General features: G+C 44.3%; 1 protein-coding gene across 4 annotated transcripts in view; it reads right to left on the bottom strand.

Annotated features, from left to right (window-relative positions):
* Nucleotides 1-25,226, bottom strand: part of grin2da (glutamate receptor, ionotropic, N-methyl D-aspartate 2D, a) — a 99,219-nt gene that overhangs the window by 45,103 nt on the left and 28,890 nt on the right. For 3 of the 4 annotated variants that reach the window (XM_058047668.1, XM_058047670.1, XM_058047669.1), the window contains 3 exons: nt 7,314-7,933; nt 6,764-6,901; nt 6,405-6,671 (listed from right to left, as the gene is read on the bottom strand). In XM_058047668.1, the coding sequence (XP_057903651.1) occupies nt 6,405-6,671; nt 6,764-6,901; nt 7,314-7,775 (867 nt within the window). In that variant the 5' untranslated portion in view covers nt 7,776-7,933. Of the gene's footprint in view, nt 1-6,404; nt 6,672-6,763; nt 6,902-7,313; nt 7,934-25,226 lie in introns of those variants that run through there. The other variant, XM_058047671.1, reaches the window with a different exon arrangement.

Below are 25,226 nucleotides of genomic sequence, written 5' to 3'. Positions count from 1 at the left end.
GCCGCCAGTCCAGGGTGTACCCCGTCTCCTGTAGTTATAGCCGTCATCATTTCTGGTAAGTGTGCAATGTGAGCTTCGAATTTCGCAGCTTTATTCTATCATGTTTTTTAAAAACTATATTAGCCAATATTTCAGCAAATTTGACATATTTTGGGCCTAAATTGAACATTTCCCATCATAAAAATGAACTAGAACACGAATAAAGGGCATTCAAAAGTCTTATTTTCTAATAAGAGAATAACAGTGACTATAGGGGTGTTATATCATGTCTAGAGGGCTCTAACAATATTAAAAGCCTGATTTAGGAAGTGAAACGGGTTATCTATGCCTTAAAATAAAAAATTGAATTTCACTGAATTTCACTTAACTCCGTGGAGACTGGGACTAATTTACTGCCATAAACGAGCGGTTTGTGTATAAGAGAACAAATTGGTCATATTAGGAAATATTCATCATTTAATGTGAGGAGAATTGAAATATAAAAACATGAAAATAGGGTTGCGTGGTGGGCGAGTGGTTAGCGCGCTGATATCACAGCTAGGAGACCTGAGTTCAATCCCACCCTCGGCCATTTTTATGTGTGGAGTTTGCATGTTCTGTACTCTGGTTTCCTCCCACATTCCAAAAACATGCTAGGTTAATTGGCCACTCCAAATTGTCCATAGGTATGAATGTGAGTGTGAATGGTTGTTTGTCTATATGTGCCCTGTGATTGGCTGGCCACCAGTCCAGGGTGTACCCTGCCTCTCGCCCGAAAACAGCTGGGATAGGCTCCAGCACCTCGTGAGATAAGCGGTAGAAAATGAATGAATTATCTATCAGTCTGTCCATCCTTCCATTCATTTATCTGTCTCTCTACTATCTATCTGTCCTATTCATCCATCCATCTATTATCTGTCTGTCATCTATCTATTATCTGTCATTTTGTCTGTCTGTTTCTATCATCTATTACGCATCTATGCAGTAGCTATTTATCCATCTGTATGTATCTGTGTATCATCTGTCTATCCATCCTTCAACCATCCGTGTATCAATCAGTCCATCCGTGCATCTGCCCATCAATCTACAGTATCAATCTATACCTTTCACTCGTCATGACCTCTCATCATTTGAAGGCTTTCCTAAAGGACACGTTCAAGTTTGCACCATTGAAAATTCCCCTTAGAGGAGCAGGAAGCGTACCGGAGTGTGTTATGTTAAATATTTTCTGACACTTCACATTTGCAGCCGTCATGTGCGACTGGGTGATGCAAGTGTTTCCACGACAGATTTGTACGCTGATAACATGCAAATGAAGCACCCGGGGGCGGCTCAGATTAATTATTCAACTTCTTTCTAATCTACCAGCTTGCGAGCGGATCGTTACGACGCGAGGAACGGCGCAGTTCGCCTTGAGCCGACACCACGCGGCTGCAAAGTGTTCCCGGCTCGGCTCACTGGCGCGGCCGTGACGTGAAGAAAAATGTGAATGAAGTCCGCTCACGTTCCATTTCTCTTGATATAACGTGTCCTTGAGGCCTTGAGGAGAGCATTTTCTCTGCTTGGATGGTTATTAAATATTTGATGAAGTTCGGAACAATAACTGCCAGCTAATAAGTTCTGACCCGCGTGGGCTGCTAGCATGGTGAAATGTATATTAAACAGACAGCTTTTCCAAGATATGAGTGTCTGAGTGAAACAAACAGCTTGACACAAGTCATCTTTGTTGTGGACACCTCAAAGTCAAGACGAAGCTGTTAGCATGGAGCTACATGTGGCATGCTATCACGGCAAAGTATTGGATTGTTTTTCATCCACACAGAAAAGGCGTTCTGGGTGTCCTGCAATGGTATTTTCAGAATACGCCTTCCAGGGATGGAAAATATGAAAACGAAAACTTGTTGTTTCCGTGCAGACTAGCATGCTGCTTTTCAAAAAGCAATGATGTCACCAACCTGTTGCCGTCACGTGACCAGAAGTGAGCTTTCAAGACAAACAATAATATCTGGATATTTGAACTGACATGCATGATATTGGCCTGATATTTATATTCTCCAAAATGACTCGCAGAAGCATTCCATGTTGTTGTAAGTCTAGACATTAGGAACGTTTCCATGTGGACAGGGCCTCAGACTTCCAACATCAAGGCTTCATCTGGGAAGAACAACTGGAAGAGGACGTCTCTGCTATGATAGATGGACTGCACAGAGCAGTTGCGCCATTAGGCCTATTTTAGGGGAGCTTCAGCCCACCTAAAATGTTCTTAAGCCCCCTAAATAATTTGATATTTTTTATAGATTTTTAAAATATTTTTTTACAAAAAAAAATCTCTGACAAATTGTATATAATAGGGCAAAAGCAGGCTAATAAGCAAGGCAATAAGCAGGCTAATACTAGCCTACTACTACTAGTAGTAGAAGTAGTAGTAATAATCAGAAGAAGAATAATGATGATAGTAATAATAATAGGCTAATTATTCATTAATTCATTCATTTTCTACCGCTTATCCTCACGAGGGTCGCGGGGGCGCTGGAGCCTATCCCAGCTGTCTTTGGGCGGCGAGAGGCGGGGTACACCCTGGACTGGTGGCCAGCCAATCACAGGGCACATATAGACAAACAACCATTCACACTCACATTCATACCTATGGACAATTTGGAGTGGCCAATTAACCTAGCATGTTTTTGGAATGTGGGAGGAAACCGGAGTACCCGGAGAAAACCCACGCATGCACGGGGAGAACATGCAAACTCCACACAGAGAAAGCCGAGGGTGGATTTGAACCCTGGTCTGCGCGCTAACCACTAGACCGATAGGCTAATGAATAATATAATAATGATTATGATATAATTGATCACTGTCCAGTGGACAGAATGGTTGCAGAGCTTGAGCAGCGGTTTAGCAGTGTAGATTGTGTGTACTTGTGTAAATTTAATGGTGGCCTAAAACAATTGAGTATCTCTACTAAATCTGTCCAAAAGTGGGAAAGTTATATCCCGCTTCTTGTTCCTTATTTGTTTTTGGGATTTTTTTGAATATCTACTACATTCATTCATATCCTGTGCATCTGCAGCGGGCTAACCCCCCCCCCCCCCCCCCCCCCCCCGGCCTCAGAACCTAGCGATGCCGCTAGCACAGACATTAAAAAAAACAACAAAAAAATGTACGGTTTCTTTGGAAATAAGCCGTTGCCTGAGAGAGCTGATAAGCGGAAGTTGGATAAATGAATGGATGAAGATGAGGACTTGGATCAATAAAGACTAACAACACAACATGTTAGTCATCTACACAAAAACACTCCATGCTAGCCGTGCTACCAAGATGGCTGCAGCTAACAGTGGAGTACAGAGAAAAGAAGAAATGATTGTCATTCATTCATTCATTTTCTACCGCTTATCCTCACGAGGGTTGTGGGGACAGCTGGAGCCTATCCCAGCTGTCTTCGGGCAAGAGGCGGAGTAGAAAGGATTGTATAATAATAAATTGTATAATCAAGATTGGAGGTAAATAAGGTTGGACTTTTATTCGAAGGCCTCAGTCGATGAAAAGATTGAAAAGCTGAGCTAAAAGCAGCACAAAAACATCCAAAAAAGATGAAGGTTGTGAAGCTTTGAGAATGGAATCATTTGGAAAAACATGCGCACGCCTCCCAAGCGTGAATGTGAGCGTGCACGTGACGCTCGTGTAAATGAACTTCTACTGGCCGTCATCTCCAGGGGGTCACCTCGGGTGGAAGCCAATTAAAGAAGTTATTAGAAGAGAATTATGAGGCTCCGAGGGCAATGCTGCTTCATTGATCCGCACCAGCGCAGGAAGTCCTCATTGTGGCCTACTCAAATTACATTGATTTGGTTTTTTTATCAGCTACCGCATGCAGAAGAAGGACCAGTGCCTCGGGACAAGTCCTGAACACATCATGGCTGTCTCGTCTTCTATGCATGGACTCCAAGGTGAGCGCTTTCAACTGGTCAAGTGTCTGAGTCACAGTCATTATGTTTGTATGCAATAAAGACCACATAGTTTGATCTGTCCTTATTTTCCATATTTACATGTCATATTAAAATATTAGAACAAGACGGAACGTCCCCAGTGCTAATGTATGAGCTATTATATCTTTTTAGCACTTATCAGATGTACTATATTAGCTCATATGAGTATATGAGTAGACTATAGGGGTGTTATTTCATGTGTGGAGGGCTCTACTTATTAACACATTTTCTGTGCTATAACTATGAAAATATTTCATTTATTAATATTGAATTCTGGGGCAGACCAGGGTTCAATTCCACCCTCGGCTATCTCTGTGTGGAGTTTGCATGTTCTCCCCGTGCATGCGTGGGTTTTCTCCGGGTACTCCGGTTTCCTCCCACATTCCAAAAACATGCTAGGTTAATTGGCCACTCCAAATTGTCCATAGGTATGAATGTGAGTGTGAATGGTTGTTTGTCTATATGTGCCCTGTGATTGGCTGGCCACCAGTCCAGGGTGTACCCCGCCTCTCGCCTCAAGACAGCTGGAATAGGCTCCAGTACCCCCCCGCGACCCTCGTGAGGATAAGCGGAAAAAAAAGAATGAATTAATGAATTCTGGGGCTGCATGGCGGTCTAGTGGTTAGCGCGCAGACCTCACAGCTAGGAGACCCGAGTTTAATTCCACTCTCGGTCATCTCTGTGTGGAGTTTGCATGTTCTCCCCGTGCATGCGTGGGTTTTCTCCAGGTACTCCGGTTTCCTCCCACATTCCAAAAACATGCTAGGTTAATTGGCCACTCCAAATTGTCCATAGGTATGAATGTGAGTGTGAATGGTTGTTTGTCTATATGTGCCCTGTGATTGGCTGGCCACCGGTCCAGGGTGTACCCTGCCTCTCGCCCGAAGACAGCTGGGATAGGCTCCAGTACCCCCCGCGACCCTCGTGAGGAAAAGCGGTAGAAAATGAATGAATGAATGAATGAATGAATGAATTCTGGGGCTGCACGGCGGTCTTGTGGTTAGCACGCAGACCTCAAAGCTAGGAGACCCGTGCATGCGTGAGTTTTCTTGGAATGTTTTTTTGGAATGTGGGAGGAAATCGGAGTCCCCATTTCCTCCCACATTCCAAAAACATGCTAGGTTAATTGGCCACTCCAAATTGTCCATAGGTATGAATGTGAGTGTGAATGGTTGTTTGTCTATATGTGCCCTGTGATTGGCTGGCCACCGGTCCAGGCTGTACCCTGCCTCTCGCCCTAAGACAGCTGGGATAGGCTCCAGCCCCCCGCCCTCCCCAGCGACCCTCGTCAGGATAAGCAGTAGAAAATGAATGAATGAATATTGAATTCTGCTTCAGGGAAACTGGAGGCAGTTAACCGTGACAAGCCTGATCCCTGCCGCCCCGAACAGCCGCCCCAGATAGTAGGCCCCGCTGATCTGGTCTGTCCGACCTGTTGCTGCTGTTGTTGCTCGTATGTCATGACTATTGTGTCATAGGATGTGCTTTGTTGTCTTTCTAATATTCTCCCTTTAATGTACAGTCAATGAAGATGAATTCACAGTATTTCATATCTCCCATTTATTAAATACTGTCATATGTCAACCTCCAAAAGCAACATGAAACGTTGCAACATGAGACGAGGACTGCTTGTACTTTAAAAATATAGATTTATTTTGGATTCTGCAGCTTTAATTTGTCTCCTTGCTGGTGTAAACATGCCTCCCTTCCTCTCCTGCGAACGTAATGCTGTTAATGCTGCACCATTAGTCCTCCATGGAGACGCGCGCAGGCATAGAAAGCTTGGCCCCGATGATTGATCGATGGATGTGTGAACATGGAAGAGGGATGTGGTTTCCAATCACACGTTCTCCGTGTCTTAATCCGATCCTTAAGAAGTCCAACACGATCTAATTAAGATGTTTACATGCGCTTTAAAAAGCTGGTGAAATAAGTCCGGTGCGTGTAAACATAGCGGGCGCTGTGGTTCTACACGCTTGTATCAGTCATGTCCGTTCTTTAAGATGTTTGCGGTAGCTAATGTTAGCTTTCAGGGCTTTTAGTTTGCACTAAAGTCTGCCTTTCTTTCTAAATTCAGACCATCAAGACTGAGCCTCGGCTGAACAAAAAGTGTTTTATAATGAAATATGTGAATTATTCTGGGAGCCTACAATGGCGCAGCTGACTAATACAGTTGCTTTGTAAAAATAATTAAATTGAGGTTTGCAGAGGTGAAAAGTGTTTTGAATAAATTTGAATATTCCCTTATTCATCTTCTTTCATATATTGTGCGGGTTTCAACTCATTAAACAGAAGTATTTTATTAAAGATGATGGTTTTGTTGAAGACACTTCATGTGTGTTTGATCACGAGTGTGAATGGTTGTTTGTCTATATGTGCCCTGTGATTGGCTGGCCACCGGGTGTACCCCGCCTCTCGCCCGAAGACACGCCTCACCTGGGCTTCGTTGTCTTTCAGGAGCCGTTTGGTCCTCGCCCCGCCCGGGTCGTCTGTGATGTTGAGGATGACCACGCTCTTCCTCTCCCAGCCGATGAAGGAGCCGTCCGTCATGCCCTCCACCATGTCCAGGAAGTCCTCGTAACCATGGTGACGCGTGGTGACCACCGAGAAAGAGGTCCAGTCGTACTCCTCCAGAACCTCGAAGATAACCTCCAGCTGCAGCAAGGTGGAGCAGGTGAACTGCAGGTAGATGGAGCCGCTCTCCTAGTTGGGGGTCAGGGGAGGGGGGGGGCACTTTAAGGTCTAGATCCTTCTAAATGTGCACGTTTGTGTGTGGGAACGAGTGTTCCTGTTACCTGTGGCTCTCTTCCTAGGCTGGCCCCTCCCCCCACCGCCACCACGGGAACACCGGTCTGGGCTGAGACAAACTCCAGCATTGGGGCCAGGGGGGCACGGTTGGGGGGCGGCGGCCTCTCCTCCTCAAACACCAAACCCTGGAATTAACAGCAGCCTCGCTCTCAGTGAGATCCTGTGCAGCAAACTAAGAACTTTCTAGAATCCCGAGCAGTAGAAAGCCGTGTTCTGCGGCGAGCGGGCACGTGGTGACCTGGCACCGGCGTTCCAGCTGAGTAAATTGACGCTAAGTGATGCTGACAGTGTCGCTGTCGCCAGGGAGCGCTTGATATGCAAATGAGCTGCACAGATGACATGCAAATGAGATCTGAGGAGGAAGATTTAATAACAAACACCTTTGTGGCGACGTCTCACTCTGCCTGGAGGATCAGAGACACCGTAGAAATGTAGAACAGGCGCGCTAACCTTGTTTGGTCACAATTAAAATGGCGTCCCTGGTGGTATTGTGTGTGTGTGTGTGTGTGTGTGCGTGTGCACGTCAGGTGTTACTACCTGCAGCGGCGTGGTGGCCAGCAGCTCGCACAGCTGCAGTAGGAGGCTTCCCGGGCTGCTCTCGTTCACCGCCAGGTAGATGACGTTAGCTTGGCCCGACGGCGTCATCACCGGCTCCCCGACCAGCGCCGCCAGCGAGGAGGAGGAGGAGAAAGCCGCCATGGCCACCGCTCCCGCCAGCGAGGCCGTATCCATCACTCCCCTTTCACCGCCTCCTCCTGGGCCGTTTCCGAGACCGGGCCCCTGCCCCGGCCCCGACTCGCCGGCCCCCGCGCCTCCCACCGCGGCCGTCTCCGGGAGCAGGGAGGAGCCAGAGTGGACCACGGCGATGTTGACGCCACCCGAGTCCCTCTCTCTCTCCCGGGGCCGGAGCAGCAGGGGGGGCGAGGGGCGCACGGGCCCCGTGCAGGCCAGGACAGCCAACAGCAGTGAGAGGCGGGAGGCGGGCCTTGGGGCCACCATGGGGTAAAGGCGGGGCCAGTGGTCGCTGTCGGATCGGGTTTAGCAGGTGAAGCCGGGCAAGGGTTCGGAGGGAAGGTCGTGACCTCGGGTCGGGGAAGGGCAGGGGAAGGGGGGGGGGGGGGTGGTCGCTGCGTTTCACCTGATGAGGCGGGGTGACCCTGGAAAGGAGACATGGAGGAGGCCCTCTTAAAAAAACACACACAACAAAACGTCAACATGACCAGACTTCATCATGTGACCTCACAAAAGCATGGAGGACATCGGAACACATGAAGAACTTCCGTATCCCAAAAGAAAATCCAACATCTGGACAGAAAAGATGGCGGCTCAGATAGTCGCTGTGAGTCAAAGTAAACACCAGTCACGCTACGTGTTTGTGTGTGCTGACTTTGGTCGGCCTTGAACACGCGCACGATGCCAAGCGGGCTGCCGGCTGCTAAGTGGCAGCAGCTGGAGGTTCTGGCGTCGTCTTGTGAGCTTCTCGGCTCAGAGGAGGAGAAGGTTGTTGTGGCGCACGATTCTTCTATAAAGTGACCCACTTTCTTCTCTTCATGTCGTCATATCAGCTCACAGGATTATCTGCTCGCTCATGACTGAACACCCGGCGCTACGTTTGCGGCCGCTTGTGTGCGGGGAATAATTGAAAAGGTTTTCACGCTCCCAGCGAGGCTGATTAGCATGTCTTCAGACGTCGTGACAGGCCCGTGATGAATATTTACCATCATGTGACTGGAAATCCAAACATGTTTTTATCAGCAGGACTCCACACGAGTCTGAGCACACATACGTCTAACTAGCATCTTTTCATACATGCTAACATCTAAACACACAGTACATAATACATGCTTACATGAAGCTGGCCAATGCCCCTTTCTGCCACTGGAGGTGCCGATGAGTCACTTTACAGTCAACACCCAGCCTGTATAATAATATGGTAATGGTAATGGTTTAATTTCATTTGAACATGCATCAGATTACAATTGAGTGCATCCCATAATCAGTTCCCAGTTCCACATGTCCAAAAGGAGTAGGAAGAAGCAAAGCTTACTAAATCCTACCCCTCCATCTGGTACTTTTACAACCAGTAACTGTTACATTTGTTCACTTCCTGCTTTCCTAATATCATTTGGTTTTGTTTGTTGTTTTTTTAAATTTATTTTATATATTTTTTATTTTTATTTAATTAATAATAATTGTATTGATTATTAATTAATTAATTATTATTATTTATTAATAATTTTAATATGTTTTTATTTCATTATTTTTTTATTTAATAATAATAATTTAATTTTTCTATTTTTGTCATGTACGAGGTGATATGAGCATCCAATGCCATAATGGGTACCATAGTAAGTGTCAATATAGTGATATATATAGCACATCATGACTGGTTCAAGACTCTTCATCCTTGTATTTAGCAAACATCAACTGCTTGTATTGTTTCTTGAATTGGCTCATCGTTGTGCATTGTTTGATTTCCTTACTCAATCCATTCCATAGTTTGATTCCACATACTGAAATGCTAATACCAAACAATCATGTGTAAGCTAAGGCTCATTTAAAGCAAAAAACAATTGGCTTTTAAGGATAGGAGGATCCAATTATTGGCAATGATGTTGATGATTGTGTGGTTGCAGTTTAGTAATCGATTTGGGTACAGCACCATGCCGTCAATATTCACGTACTCAGCAATTAAGTACACATGGACACTTCAAAAGTCCTGAAACTGCCTATTTTTGATATTAAACACATTAGATGTATACAGTATAGAGTATTGTACATACAAAATGTGCAGTTACATAACACAAGGCATCCTTTGGCTGGAAAATGGGCTACACCCCCCCCCCCCCCCCGCCCCCGCAGATAGTGCCATCAAACCACTTTAATTATTTACATTGCAAGCGAAGAAAGAAAAAGGGACGGTAGGAAGTTTGTTACTGAAGCACTGTGATCCACGAGGATGAAGCAGCACCCCTCCGTGTGTTCATTACATCTAATTAGGACTTCCATGTTACTTTTTTTCTTTTTGAACTCTCAAGCCGTTGTTGCAGCTCGACACCACGCATCCCGCTGAGAGAACCGGGATGGAGGACGAGCGCCGCACTGCGTTACAGAGACACGCGTCAAACAAAAAGCCAAAGAAAAACATCTGTTCTCCTCCCTTGCTACACTGGACACTTTATTAGGTACACCATCTAATGACATCCAATTGAAACATACTGCCTTTACAAAAAAAAAATTGGAGTTCACAATAATAATCGAAATGATATGAGGGAATTATGACTATTAAAAATAGTCCAAATAACCCATCATTTTTTAAAATGGTCCATTGAGGTGAGATTATCCACATTGTGCGAGTTTGCAAATCAAGCGTTCCTTTCCCCTGCCTGTGACGTTAACTGTCTGTCATAGTTTCCCCAGAGCGCTCTAGGAAACAAAGATTTGCTTCCAAAGAAGATATTTCACTTGTTATAATGCTAATGCTCCATAGTGAGGGGTGTTTGGGGGGGGAATCGAACCCCATCAAGCACACCGCCGTGGTATTTGAAAAGTGCAAAAGGTTTGCCAGAGACCTCCGTGGCGGCACACCGGCTGCTCGGAGCATGCGTCCGAATATAGTGCACTTTGTTGGGCCACAGCAGGTGGCTCCCTCTGCTCTATACTCTGGTTCTCCTGGTAGCAGTGATGGCATTATATTTATTTTATTTCATTTTTTTATGATATGTTTATTATTATCACACAGACAGATGTTCCTAATATTTTGACATACAGCCCAAATAAACACACAAACGCATCAACCTCCTTCCTTGGCCGCCAAACACTTTCATTACTGCTGCACAATCATGTGCACGTGAGGCGTTTAAGGAGCGTCTGTAAATCCTGGCCGCAAAACGACTCGGACTGTCAGAGACGACAAAGATTTTTTAGCGGACATGAATGTGATTTCCTTTCAGTGGTTCTCATTAAATCTTTGTGCTGCTCAGCACATCTTCCTCATCTTCACTGTGTACACACACTCCCCTCCTCTTCCTCCTCTCCTGTGGGCCATCACAATTCATTACAGGCCCAGCTGATTCATGGCCCGGTCCCACATCATCGGCCCGCACTCAGGCAGGCCCATAAATCTGCTGCAGCCCAACCAACAACGCACACACGCACACAATACAGAAGACGGAGAAAAAAATGCGCTGCATGCCTGCATCAGCATATCAAAGAAAGCAAGATAAGTGAACACAGTGCTTGTGGCGCACACACACACACACACACACAATTACACCCACACATCACCATCATGTCGGACCATCATTACAGCCTGCAGCATACTGAGAGCGAGCGCAACACAGCCAACTACTCCGAGCCTCATAAAATGTGTGTGTGTGTGTGTGTGTGTGAGTATGAATGAGAGCTAATGTACACAATAGAACATCTACTGTATCAGCCAACAGCGACACGCGTCTCTCTTCTACTGGACGTGAAATATGGACCCGAGTGAGAGATCATTGATGAAGAGAAGATAGTGTCGGCAGCTCGGTTCATTCATGTTTCAGCATCAATGGCGCTTGTCTTCATCAGAACCGCGGAAGACAGTTTCAATGCAACCACACTTGAAAGGACACTTGTGAGTGTTCTGGTTAACAGCTGTGTGTGTGTGTGTGTGTGTGTGTGTGTGTGTGTGTGTGTGTGTGTGTGTGTGTGTGTGTTTAATCATGGTGCAAGACATGAGGCCACTTAGGCCTGGACTCTGATGGAAACAAGTCTAATCAATGGCTACACACAAGTGCGCACACACACGCACACACTTTAATTAACCTCCCTCTCCATCTCCTATGTAGAGCTTCCTCACATGCGGAGGCAAAGATGTGCACGTATGAAAAGGAGAGAGAAATATAAATAAATATGTCCGACACCCTTTGGCGTTAGATTATTCAAAGCATATTCAATTCCTCACACGGCTGTTGGCCACCATGGCAGGAAACTGTGTTCATGCGTGTGTTGATCAAAGTGGTGTCCAAAGTGCGGCTCGGGGGCCATTTTTGGCCAGCTGCTGTTTTTTTCACGGGCACAGTCTAAAAATATTGTAGTGGCTATTTGTCCTACAAAATTAACTTAACAACCATGGTGTTACCCAATGAAATAAACCCACAAATAAACAACTAATTAACCCCAACAAAATATGATAAATAAACAAATAACTAACAAGAAAATGTTATCAATAATCTAAACAAGACAACAACAACAAAAAATACAAAGATACAAAGATATTAGAAACCTGGGAACACACTACTAAATAGCTCCTACAAATATACTATAAATAAATATAAAATACATGAAAATGGAGGGTCGAGTGGTTAGCGTGCAGACCTCAGGGTTCAATTCCACCCTCGGCCATCTCTGTGTGGAGTTTGCATGTTCTCCCTGTGCATGCGTGGGTTTTCTCCGTGTACTCCGGTTTCCTCCCACATTCCAAAAACATGCTAGGTTAATTGGCCACTCCAAATTGTCCATAGGTATGAATGTGAGTGTGAATGGTTGTTTGTCTATATGTGCCCTGTGATTGGCTGGCCACCAGTCCAAGGTGTACCCCGCCTCTCGCCCGAAGACAGCTGGGATAGGCTTCAGCACCCCCGCGACCATCGTGAGGAAAAGCGGTAGAAAATGAATGGAAAAATCTGCAGTAATTTTACTAAAATAATATCTAAATATTAAGAGGAAGAAGTTGTAATCTAAGAAGAAAACGTTATAATTTATGAGACTAGTATTTTTTTCTAGTATTTTTCTAGTATCTAGTATTTCAACTTCATACTACAAAACATTCCATTACTTTATTTTATTTTTAAAATGACCTTATTTTTTCCGTAAGAGACAGTAAGAGAGGACGCATCAGAGTGTGTGTTTCATCATGTTAAACATTGACACACACACACACAGGAAATGACATCACCCCGCCAGCGCCTCTGTTTAAAGACGGCGGCATGACAAGGAGGAGCATCGCTAATGTTTCGGCTGGTGTCCTTGGGACACGCTGCAGCTTGTGTTAAACACCGTTTAGCTGCAGGTAACCATGGCGACGCAGCCTCCAGACACACAGCCCTTAATTGACTGCGGATGACAACGTGTATACTTGTCACGTTAGCAACTTGCTAACGTTCCTCCACGACTTGTTCATTTCAAGCTAACAAGGAAGAAGAAGATGATGGAGAAGACGTCGCTAGCAACGGGGCCATGTTCTTCCTTCATCGTGTGCCAGCATGATGGCTGCCATGTTGTCCTGTGCTGGCCTCAAACACGGAAGTCACATTCCTGGCAAATTCATGAGGATGCCAGGTAGAAGGTTCCAAAAGGTTCTATAACGGGGGACACTGGAGCCAGTCTTTAAAGATGAGACCTTTTCTTCTCTGGTGGTGGTCTTCAATAGCTGAGAGAACACTTTGTTCGTCCACAGGGGGAAAGACGCAGGCTTTATATTTCCATATAAAACCTTTTTTCTGAGGTGGACGGGGCTTTAGGTCCGTCTGGGACACGGGGAGATGTTGAAGTGGTGAAGACGTGATGGAGATAAATGAATTCTCTTCAAGTTGAAAGAGAGATCCATTTGTCACTTGCAGCTCTTAGCAGACGAGCGGCGTGTCGCTAACGGACAAGTGGAGCGTTTACAACAATGGTCCGTTGTTTAAGACTTCTTTGGAACAGGAAGCGGATCGTTGAGACAGGAGCAGGCAATTGGCGCACTTCCGTACTTACTCTTAGTCTTCCGAGTGCATAAGTAGCACGTTCACAAGGAGAAGTACGGCCCAACGATCTGTACTCAGATGTTGGACTCACCGCTGTCAAACTAACTGGAAATAATGGAGGCTGAGGAGGAACCCGTAGTGGTGGAAAGCAGGGCAAACAGGAAGAAGAAAAGGCGGGAAAATACTGCAAGCAGCTTTTATGCTAAGTGTGCAACAACAGAGGAGTAAAACCTCACTAGGTGACTACTGTAGACTCCATCAGTATACGAGTGTAGACTCCTACATATCATCAGTATACCAGTGTAGACTCCTACATATCATCAGTGTACCAGTGTAGACTCCTACATATCATCAATACATTAGTGTAGACTCCTACATATTATCAATATATTAGTGTACCAGTGTAGACTCCTACATATCATCAGTATATTAGTGTAGACTCCTACATATCCTCAGTATACCAGTGTAGACTCCTACATATCCTCAGTATACCAGTGTAGACTCCTACATATCATCAGTGTACCAGTGTAGACTCCTACATATCATCAATACATTAGTGTAGACTCCTACATATCATCAATACATTAGTGTAGACTCCTACATATTATCAGTATATTAGTGTACCAGTGTAGACTCCTACATATCATCAGTATATTAGTGTAGACTCCTACATATCCTCAGTATACCAGTGTAGACTCCTACATATCATCAGTGTACCAGTGTAGACTCCTACATATCATCAATACATTAGTGTAGACTCCTACATACCATCAGTATACCAGTGTAGACTCCTACATATCATCAGTATACCTGTGTAGACTCCTACATATCATCAGTATACCGGTGTAGACTCCTACATACCATCAGTATACCGGTGTAGACTCCTACATACCATCAGTATACCAGTGTAGACTCCTACATATCATCAGTGTACCAGTGTAGACTCCTACATATCATCAGTATATTAGTGTAGACTCCTACATATCATCAGTATATCAGTGTACCAGTGTAGACTCCTACATATCATCAGTGTACCACTGTAGACTCCTACATATCATCGGCATATTAGTGTAGACTCCAACATATCATCGGCATATTAGTGTAGACTCCTACATATCATCAGTATACCAGTGTAGACTCCGACATATCATCAGTATATTAGTGTAGACTCCTACATAACATCAGTATATTAGTGTAGACTCCTACATATCATCAGTATATTAGTGTACCAGTGTAGACTCTTACATATCATCAGTATACCAGTGTAGACTCCTACATATCATCAGTATATTAGTGTACCAGTGTAGACTCCTACATATCATCAGTATACCAGTGTAGACTCCTACATACCATCAATATACCAGTGTAGACTCCTACATATCATCGGTATATTAGTGTAGACTCCTACATATCATCAGTATATTAGTGTAGACTCCTACATATCATCAGTATACCAGTGTAGACTCCTACATATCATCAGTATACCAGTGTAGACTCCTACATATCATCAGTATATTAGTGTAGACTCCTACATATCATCAGTATGCCAGTGAAGACTCCTACATATCATCAGTATACCAGTGTAGACTCCTACATATCATCAGTATACCAGTGTAGACTCCTACATATCATCAGTTTATTAGTGTAGACTCCTACATATCATCAGTATACCAGTGTAGACTCCTACATATCATCGGTATATTAGTGTAGACTCCTACATATCATCAGTATACCAGTGTAGACTCCTACATATCATCGGCATATTAGTGTAGACTCCTACATATCATCAGTATACCAGTGTAGACTCCTACATATCATCAGTAAACCAGTGTAGACTCTTACATATCATCAGTATATTAGTGTAGACTCCTACATACCATCAGTATACCAGTGTAGTAGACTCCTACATACCATCAGTATACCAGTGTAGACTCCTACATATCATCAGTATATCAGTGTACCAGTGTAGACTCCTACATATCATCAGTATACCAGTGTAGACTCCTACATATCATCTGTGTACCAGTGTAGACTCCTACATATCATCAGTATACCAGTGTAGACTCCTACATATCATCAGTATATTAGTGTAGACTCCTACATATCATCAGTATATTAGTGTAGACTCCTACATATCATCAGTATACCAGTGTAGACTCCTACATATCATCAGTATATTAGTGTAGACTCCTACATATCATCAGTATACCAGTGTAGACTCCTACATACGTATCATCATGTCTTCTGATGCATCGTCGCCATGTTTATCATTTCATTGTGATTTCTATGCTTGTAAATATGTAATTATTATAAATACGTAGATTATTCCTGTAGTTCTTAGTGTGTTTTGACCAATAAGCCATACTCAATCACAAAACAGCAGGATTCATTAATGGAATATTTTGGAAAAACTGAGATAGACCGAAGCCGCAAAATTCAAAGCGAAAAGTGTGGAGGGACGACGTATTCCATTAGAGACGCAGCCTTGGAAAAGTGTCCTCCAAAAGTGACAAGTCAGCTTTGAATGTGCGACCTTCATCTCCATTAGGAGCACACAATAACACCCCCCAAACCGCCCCGCCCCGTCTTGTTGTCGTGGCCAAAAACAGCCAGCAGCTCGCTGTCCACCGACATCCATCACACTTCCACCGCGAGGACCACCTTTGACCTCCGAGAGCGTGACTCTCGTTGGACAAATAAAGCATCGGACGTGTGACTCCTGGCCTTGCAGGGCCATCACACACTCAGGTGCGCAGGTAATTGCCATGACGACGGCCATAACGCATCTCCAACATGCCTCCTTTGTGAGTCAGAGGAGCTTTGGGAACATTTTTTTTTTTTTATATTTCACACAAAAATCACTTGCAGCAAATATGACCGCCCAATTGGAGCTCTGGGCACGAACACACAACCTGTGAAATGTGTGTATCTGTGTGTGTATCTGTGTGTGTGTGTGTGCATTGCACAACACAATAGAGAGCCAGCGTGCACGTGGAGAAAAGAAGCTCTATTTGGGGCGATGCTGCGGGAATCGATGTCTCCCAGGACACTCGGCGCTGATTACCGAGCTGCAAAAGCGTGAGAATGTTGCAAAGACGAGGCGCCGATCGATAGATGGATTGACGGTGGCGTACTTTAGCAAACTTTAAAACAACTGACTATTATCGTCTTCATTTCTCATCGTGGATCATTCACAAAACTTCCCCGCTCTTATTTGAATTGCAGCCCCAACGGGCCCACGGGCCATGGCGGGCGGAGCTTCACGAGGAGGAAGAGGAGGAGGCGTCTTATTTCCTGGAACGCTTCCACATCAACTTACTCTTAATTGCTTGTCTGCATTGATTGGCTGAGCCAAGCTGGACTAAAAGCCAAGAGACCATCAAAACGCTTTGAACCTTTTAAACACCCTAAACAGGAAGTGGCTTGCTTGCTTTGATACCAACACCATCTGTATAGACAAAGGGTATTAAACCTGCAGCCCCCACGCCGGACCACAATTTGTGGCCCCCAATTTAACATTGAAGTTTAGTATTAATAATGTTGGTCAAATCCTAATTTGTTCGAGACCTTTTAATCCAATATTATAAAAGTTATCAGTGTGATATCGGTCTTGAGAAGCAAAATGTTGAAAAAAAAGCACATCCACCTGATCCCTTTAGAGCAGGGGTCTCAAACATGCGGCCCGCGGGCCAAATGTGGCCCGCAGGACACTAGTTTGAGGCCCCCGCCTTGATATGAAAGTTTAAGTTTTTGATATGGATGCTGTATGGTATCATGTACCCAGAAAACATTATTACGTTTGATTAATGTTCATGTTAAAGGTTAAATAACTGTTAATAGTTATCCTCCCTATCCATGTGGAAGTGGTAAGTTTTTGGCTATTTAAGTTTAAAGGGAATAACTTGAAGGCTACCGTTTAGGTCGCTAGCTCTCTAGTTTGCGAGTTAGCAAATGTGAGTATAAATGTGACTATAGTCGTGTTTTGTCATGTCTACAGGGCTCTAATAATGCTTTGTCCATTTTAATCTGAAAAAAAATAATTTGTCTACCCACCAACTATATGTGGTTTCTTAAGTTTTTATTATTTGCCGTTTTATTATTATTATTATATTTATTTATTACTGATTGATTTTCTTTATTCTTGATTTGTTTATTTATTTTTCATCTTATTTTGTGCAGAAAAATAAAAATTAAGATATTTGAGAACAGTGGAATGTTTTATCAGAACTTTTATTGTAGAAAATCGGAACCAAAGCACTGAAAAAGTTTGTATATTTTTCTGTTTTTAATAAATGCGTTTTTTTTTTTTTGGAAAACCTGATGCGGCCCAGCCTTGCCCAGACCCTAGCTCCAGTGGCCCCCAGGTAAATTGAGTTTGAGACCCCTGCTTTAGAGCGTCCCCGGTGCATCCTGTCAACTTAGCTAACTTCATTAGGTATGCTATTAACGGCATCCTTTTTAAGATAAGACTTAATCTACTTTATCTTATCTTTGGAAAGGAGGAATTCTCGTATTGGTCTCATTAGCTGGGGTACCTAATGAAGTGACCAGTGAGTATGTCTTCTAAAGATGGAAAAATTAATTAGTGCAGCTGGTCAGACGTGACCTCGGCTATGTCAGCGGTCGGTCGGGGTTTTGGTGCCGTTTTGGTGCCGTTTTGATGCGATCGCAGAAGGAATGTACAAAAAAAAAAACATTTAACTTCCAAAGCATCGTCAGTAAAGCGCCCTAATTACCACTCAAAGCATCGTTTGATTGCAGCGCACTAATGAGCACCTTTCAAACTCCTGACACGGCTTGACACCTCGGATCAGTCAAGGCGTGGAGACCATGACAGCGGGTGTGGGCGGCGGCGGGGGAGGATTCGGATAACTCCAGTGACCGCGTCTGACATGACTGCTGCTAGTCTTCATCGCAAACCGTCTCTCTCATGTCTAATGGAACATATGGATTAAATACATCATTACATTCGGCTCTGAAATGTCGAGACAGAAATCTGGTCTCATCAGGAGGTGACGTAGCCGTCTGCGTAGCGAGGAACATCGCTGATCCCACATCCCTCAAAATGAATCATGTTCTTATGCTGGCAGAGAACAAGAGATTTAATCATGCTTTTATTCTTGTACTTCCTGGGGCGGGGCAACGAGGCAAATGGGCAACGGACAATTAGTCTTGATGTACAAGTCCTGCATCCGAACCAATAAGACGCCAAATGATCTTCATGGTTTCCTCATTCATTCATTCATTCATTCATTTTCTACCGCTTTTCCTCACAAGGGTCACAGGGGTGCTGGAGCCTATCCCAGCTCTCATGTTTTTTATTCTGCGTCACAACTTCCATGTTCCCTTCCTTAATTGCTACTAGCTCTCATGCTAGTCTTGTCTTTAGTTTCTTTTCTATGTTGAGTCATTTCCTCGGCACGGCGGTCGAGTGGTTAGCGCGCAGACCTCACAGCTAGGAGACCAGGGTTCAATTCCACCCTCGGCCATCTCTGTGTGGAGTTTGCATGTTCTCCCCGTGCATGCATGGGTTTTCTCCAATTAAAGAAGCAAATTAAGCCAATTAGCACTGCCAATTAAAGAAGTTATTAGAAGAGAATTATGAGGCTCCGAGGGCGATGCTGCTTCATTGATCCGCACCAGCGCAGGAAGTCCTCATTGTGGCCTACTCAAATTACATTGATTTGGGTTTTTTGTTTTTTTTATCAGCTACCGCATGCAGAAGAAGGACCAGTGCCTCGGGACAAGTCCTGAACACATCATGGCTGTCTCGTCTTCTATGCATGGACTCCAAGGTGAGCGCTTTCAACTGGTCAAGTGTCTGAGTCACAGTCATTATGTTTGTATGCAATAAAGACCACATAGTTTGATCTGTCCTTATTTTCCATATTTACATGTCATATTAAAATATTAGAACAAGAAGGAACGTCCCCAGTGCTAATGTATGAGCTATTATATCTTTTTAGCACTTATCAGATGTACTATATTAGCTCATATGAGTATATGAGTAGACTATAGGGGTGTTATTTCATGTGTGGAGGGCTCTACTTATTAACACATTTTCTGTGCTATAACTACGAAAATATTTCATTTATTAATATTGAATTCTGGGGCAGACCAGGGTTCAATTCCACCCTCGGCCATCTCTGTGTGGAGTTTGCATGTTCTCCCCGTGCATGCGTGGGTTTTCTCCGGGTACTCCGGTTTCCTCCCACATTCCAAAAACATGCTAGGTTAATTGGCCACTCCAAATTGTCCATAGGTATGAATGTGAGTGTGAATGGTTGTTTGTCTATATGTGCCCTGTGATTGGCTGGCCACCAGTCCAGGGTGTACCCCGCTTCTCTTGCCCGAAGACAGCTGGGATAGGCTCCAGCACCCCCCGCGACCCTCGCGAGGTAGAAAATGAATGAGTCATTTCCTGCGCTTCCTTCCAGGTGGGTTTAGGTTGTTGTCTTTTACTTTTGCATCTCAGGCGTCTTCCTGGTCCGGTCCCCAGTAAGTGTTGTTTTTACAGGTTTTTGGACACAAAGAGTTCATTCATCATTATTCGTTTGTAGAGTTTTCTCAAAAACCTCGAAACCAAAAAACTGTGCCGGGCCAATGGAGTTCTTGCTCTGCCTTAGAGAAATAATGCTTAGGTTGGTGCTAGATGATTAGCCTTCCCGCTGATGAACCTTTACGATGAGCTCAGCTAGCTTTGTCAACATTAGCCAACAACATTAGCCAACAACATTAGCCAACATCATTAGCGTTCTTGTTCAGACCCCACTAAGGCGACAAGTGAAGAACTACATGCTCACTTCACTTTCACAATGGCTTTTGCGCCAAAAAAAAACACTTTTGTGAGTTGCAGATGGGGTTGCCGGTCGTCAATAATGATATTGACGATGGCAAGCCGAGACTGCGGCGAAGAGACAGGAAGAGGCCGCTCGATAGCGGGCCGCCTGTAAACACCGAGAGAGAGAGGCGGGAGTCATTTGTACGCCCGTGTCATCCACTGCGGAATGTTGGCGGGAGAAGGAGGGGTTCGTGATAAGTGACATTAGCAAAGAGCCCGAACATGCTGGGACAACATGGCGTCGTTTAACAAATGCCGTGCTGGATGGCGTTCCACCTCCAGGGGGAGTCAGGAGCACAAACACTGAAGGGCGAAAGCAGCTCCGACGCTGAAAGTCAACGCCTCTTCGGAGGTGCCGCAGCAGCAGCTTGTTGCCGCCAAGACTCATCGCTCAGCGCCTTTCGCTGTCCTGCTGTCAGCTCGGCCCGCCGGGCTGCCACTCACGGCAGGAAGCAGTCGACTGATCAGAGGAGCGGCGGGATGAACGAGCATCTCGTTGCACGCCAAAAGGTGGGAGGGCCTTTTACGAGCGCCGCCTTTAGCTGAAATGTTCTGAGCGATTGATGGAGGGCAGCATGTGCTCACCTCGCATGCTCACGAGCGCAAGACGCCACTTAGACGCCAAAGCATCCGTGATGCCACGTAGCGGAAGGGGAGGGACTAACTCCAGCTGTTTCAATTCACCATTAAAGAAGAAGCGGGTAGTTATAGCCGTCATCATTTCTGGTAAGTGTGCAATGTGAGCTTCGAATTTCGCAGCTTTATTCTATCATGTTTTTAAAAACTATATTAGCCAATATTTCAGCAAATTTGACATATTTTGGGCCTAAATTGAGCATTTCCCATCATAAAAATGAACTAGAATACAAATAAAGGGCATTCAAAAGTCTTATTTTCTAATAAGAGAATAACAGTGACTATAGGGGTGTTATATCATGTCTAGAGGGCTCTAACAATGTTAAAAACCTGATTTTTATCTATGCCTAATTTACTGCGATAAACGAGGGGTTTGTGTATAAGAGAACAAATTGGTCAAATTAGGAAATATTCATCATTTAATGTGAGGATAATTTAAATTTAAAAACATGAAAATAGGGTTGCACGGCGGTCGAGTGGTTAGCGCGCTGATCTCACAGCTAGGAGACTCGAGTTCAATCCCACCCTCGGCCATTTTTCTGTGTGGAGTTTTCATGTTCTCCCCGGGTTTTCTCCGGGTACTCCGGTTTCCTCCCACATTCCAAAAACATGCTAGGTTATTTGGCCACTCCAAATTGTCCATAGGTATGAATGTGAGTGTGAATGGTTGTTTGTCTATATGTGCCCTGTGATTGACTGGCCACCAGTCCGGGGTGTACCCCGCCTCTCGCCCAAAGACAGCTGGGATAGGCTCCAGCACCCCGTGCGACCCTCATGAGGATAAACGGTAGAAAATGAATGAATGAATGAATGAGGAGTTGTGTTCAAAAACACCACATCATTTAAGCTGAATTCACATATTTGGAGTGAATAGTCTGGGATTTCCCAGCATCCTTGAACGCAGTAAAATGTAACTGCTCATTAAGGGTTACAAAGTGAGTGACAAGAATCATAACACTACAATATCACAGCAGATAATAATAAAAAAAGATATAGAATAATAAAAGAAAGATAATAATAATAATAATAATAATGCCATATAGGTAGCTGTTATATTGATTGCATGTTATTTTGTTTTGTGCCACCAGTCCAGGGTGTACCCTGCCTCTCGCCCAAAGACAGCTGGGATAGGCTCCAGCACCGCCCGCGACCCTCGTGAGGATAAGCGGTAGAAAATGAATGAATTAACATAACAATAAGTTGTAATATTATAGAAGAAAGGCAAATATATTTCACTAGACGAGTCATTATTTCATGATTTTGTTATTACAAGCATAGTCATAATTTGACAACACATAAATAAATAAATATTGTGGAAAGTTAGGATTTTTGTAAAAGAAAATAAACTACTTTTGATGCGAATGTGGGTAATTTGGGTGGCACGGCGGTCGAGTGGTTAGCGCGCAGAACTCACAGCTAGGAGACCAGGGTTCAATTCCACCCTTCACCCTTGGCCATCTTTCCATTCTCCCCGTGCATGCGTGGGTTTTCTCCGGGTACTCCGGTTTCCTCCCACATTCCAAAAACATGCTAGGTTAATTGGCCACTCCAAATTGTCCATAGGTATGAATGTGAGTGTGAATGGTTGTTTGTCTATATGTGCCCTGTGATTGGCTGGCCACCAGTCCAGGGTGTACCCCGCCTCTCGCCCCAAGACAGCTGGGATAGGCTCCAGCACCCCCGCGACCCTCGTGAGGAAAAGCAGCAGAAAATGAATGAATGAGTATGGGTAATTTGACGATGCATCAGTGGTCATCCCATGTGGTCCAGCGCTATACATGGCAGGGCTCAAACCCGCGCAGTAATTCACAAGGAACAGTGACACTACACTGCCGCAATTAGCGCTCTGAAGAAACCAAGTACACACGTACACGGTATACGTATTGAAGTGCAAGCCCGGGCCAGTCAGCATGAGCGGCCATGTTGGGCGTGTCGCTGCCTTGAGGCGACGCGGTGATGATTAAAGTCGTGTCAGAAATGACAAGCCCAGACAACAAAGCAGAAAACAGCAAAGATCCATCTTTAAAGCTCCGTCAAAACCATGATGTCACCTCTTGCAATGTTTTTTTTTTCCCGCTCGTTCCAACATGGCAGCTCACATGTCAAAATGGCAGCCGTGAAAAAGTCTAAACAAGTGGCGCCAAAAATCCCGCAGGATCAGCAGACAGGCGAACAATAGTCACATTGTAATTAGCCTTCTCTGGAACTAACCGGCCCGGTTCTGTTCATTCGCGGTTAATTCCCTCCTGGCGCCCGCTGATGAGACAGTGCCCTCCCCCAACGAGGCCGTCATTGATTGGCAGCCATATTGAACTAATCAAGACAACACTGGCCGCCATCTGTGGTCGGACCTTCACAGAGACACACCTCACATAGATGCCAAGCGGAGAATCGAACCCAGGGCTTCCCAATCCACTGACTGTGTGGTTTACAGCTGTGTGAACCTTTAATCACCGAGCCGTTCCATTTAAATGCTTGTCACATTTGGCTGACCGCCATGTTTACAAGCACGCTGGAAATACATGGCTAAGTCTATTAGCAGTATTAGCAGTAAGTCAGGCGTATTGGTGACTGTGTATCCAATGATAAGGGGACTTATCACATACTACAGTATTATCACAAACTACAGTATTAATTGGCCCTGGACCCTAGAAGCCGGCCATGAATGATACGGGAAAAGGCCGAAATGATACTGTGTCAAAGCCCAGGGCAGTGATACTGATAAACTATAGAGTTTAACCATGTCCAGTATCAGCCCCCGTAGCTGTCCACTCAGAGCGCGCTGCTCTGGTATCGTGCCCGTGAAACAACCAATCAGAGAACAGCGCACGAGTGCTTAGTGCAGGGGTGGGCAAACTTTTTGACTCGCGGGCATTGAATTATTAGTCTAATTTTATCTGTAAATCAGCTGTCACTATCAGACCACAGCAAATTACGAAATTTAATTTTACAGTTTTGTTTTTTCTGAATCAAACATCCGACTTGACTTATGTTGCCAGCTGTTGTTAAAATTGTTAAAATTTGAAATATTTAGAAGCAGTTGATGTTTGCTAAATAATCACTAATAAATACAATAAATCACTATATTGACAGTTACTATGGTACCCATTATGCCATGGTATGGTCATATCACCTCATACTTCGGTACGTAAACCATATTAGGAAAGCAGGAAGTAATCAAATTATTATGTCATTGTAGGGTCACATCCCCTCGTACTTCGGTACGAGGTACATTATTAAAAAAAAACAAAAAAAAAAACCTTAAACTGTATTATGGAAAGCAGGAAGTGAACAAATGTAACAGTTACTGATTGTAAAAGTACTAGATGGAGGGGTAGGATTTAATAAGCTTTGCTTCTTCCTACTCCTTTTGGACATGTGGAACTGTGAACTGATTATGTGATGCATTCAATTGTAATCTGATGCATGGTCAAATGAAATAAAACCATGACCATAGAAAGCAACTGGCGGGCCGGATTCAAACGCTTAGTGGGCCGCATGTGGCCCCCGGGCCGTAGTTTGCCCACCCCTGGCTTAGTGCCTAGTGCTTCTCCAGTCACCAAAAAACCCAAACTTGATTCATGGAACTTTAATTGTCAGACATTGATAAGATAAGACTGTTGTTAAATATTATTGTTGAAATATTTTTGCAATTGTTGTGTTTACACTGTTTAGATATAATACATGTAATAAACTGAACGTTTTCTGGAAACAAAATGGTCGTTTGATTAAATAGTATACGTGATAATAAGCTCATGATTAAATAGTATGTGATAATAAGATCATCACAGGGTTTGTCTGGTATCAGGCCCAGTATCATGACACTTGGGGGCATGATACCTGGCCTGATACCAGACAAACCATGGGATGACCTATAATTATCACATACAGTAAACCTCGGATATATCGGATACAATTGTTCCCACTGGTTTTGTCCGATATAAGCGAAATCCGTTATATGCGTATACCGGAAAATGTCCGTTTTACGCATATATCGGATTTATATCCGGTATATGCGTAAATCGGATTTTATCCGTTATAAAAAGGCACTTCCTTGACTATGTTTCCAATGTACCTGGACGCGCAGGCAACGCTGCAAACGCTGCAAATGACGTCGTAAAGCGGCCTGTCACGATTCGGCGAATCGGAGCGCCACGATGCGGCCATCCGATATATGCGAGGGAAATTTCATGGAAATGCATTGGAACGGGACTGGAGATTTTGTCCGAAATAGGCGAAATC

The sequence above is a fragment of the Doryrhamphus excisus genome, chromosome 14 (genome assembly GCF_030265055.1).
Source record: "Doryrhamphus excisus isolate RoL2022-K1 chromosome 14, RoL_Dexc_1.0, whole genome shotgun sequence".
Taxonomy (NCBI): Eukaryota; Metazoa; Chordata; class Actinopteri; order Syngnathiformes; family Syngnathidae; genus Doryrhamphus; species Doryrhamphus excisus.
Note: the sequence above shows the minus strand (reverse complement) of the source record. Positions and strands in the feature narration are given on the sequence as shown.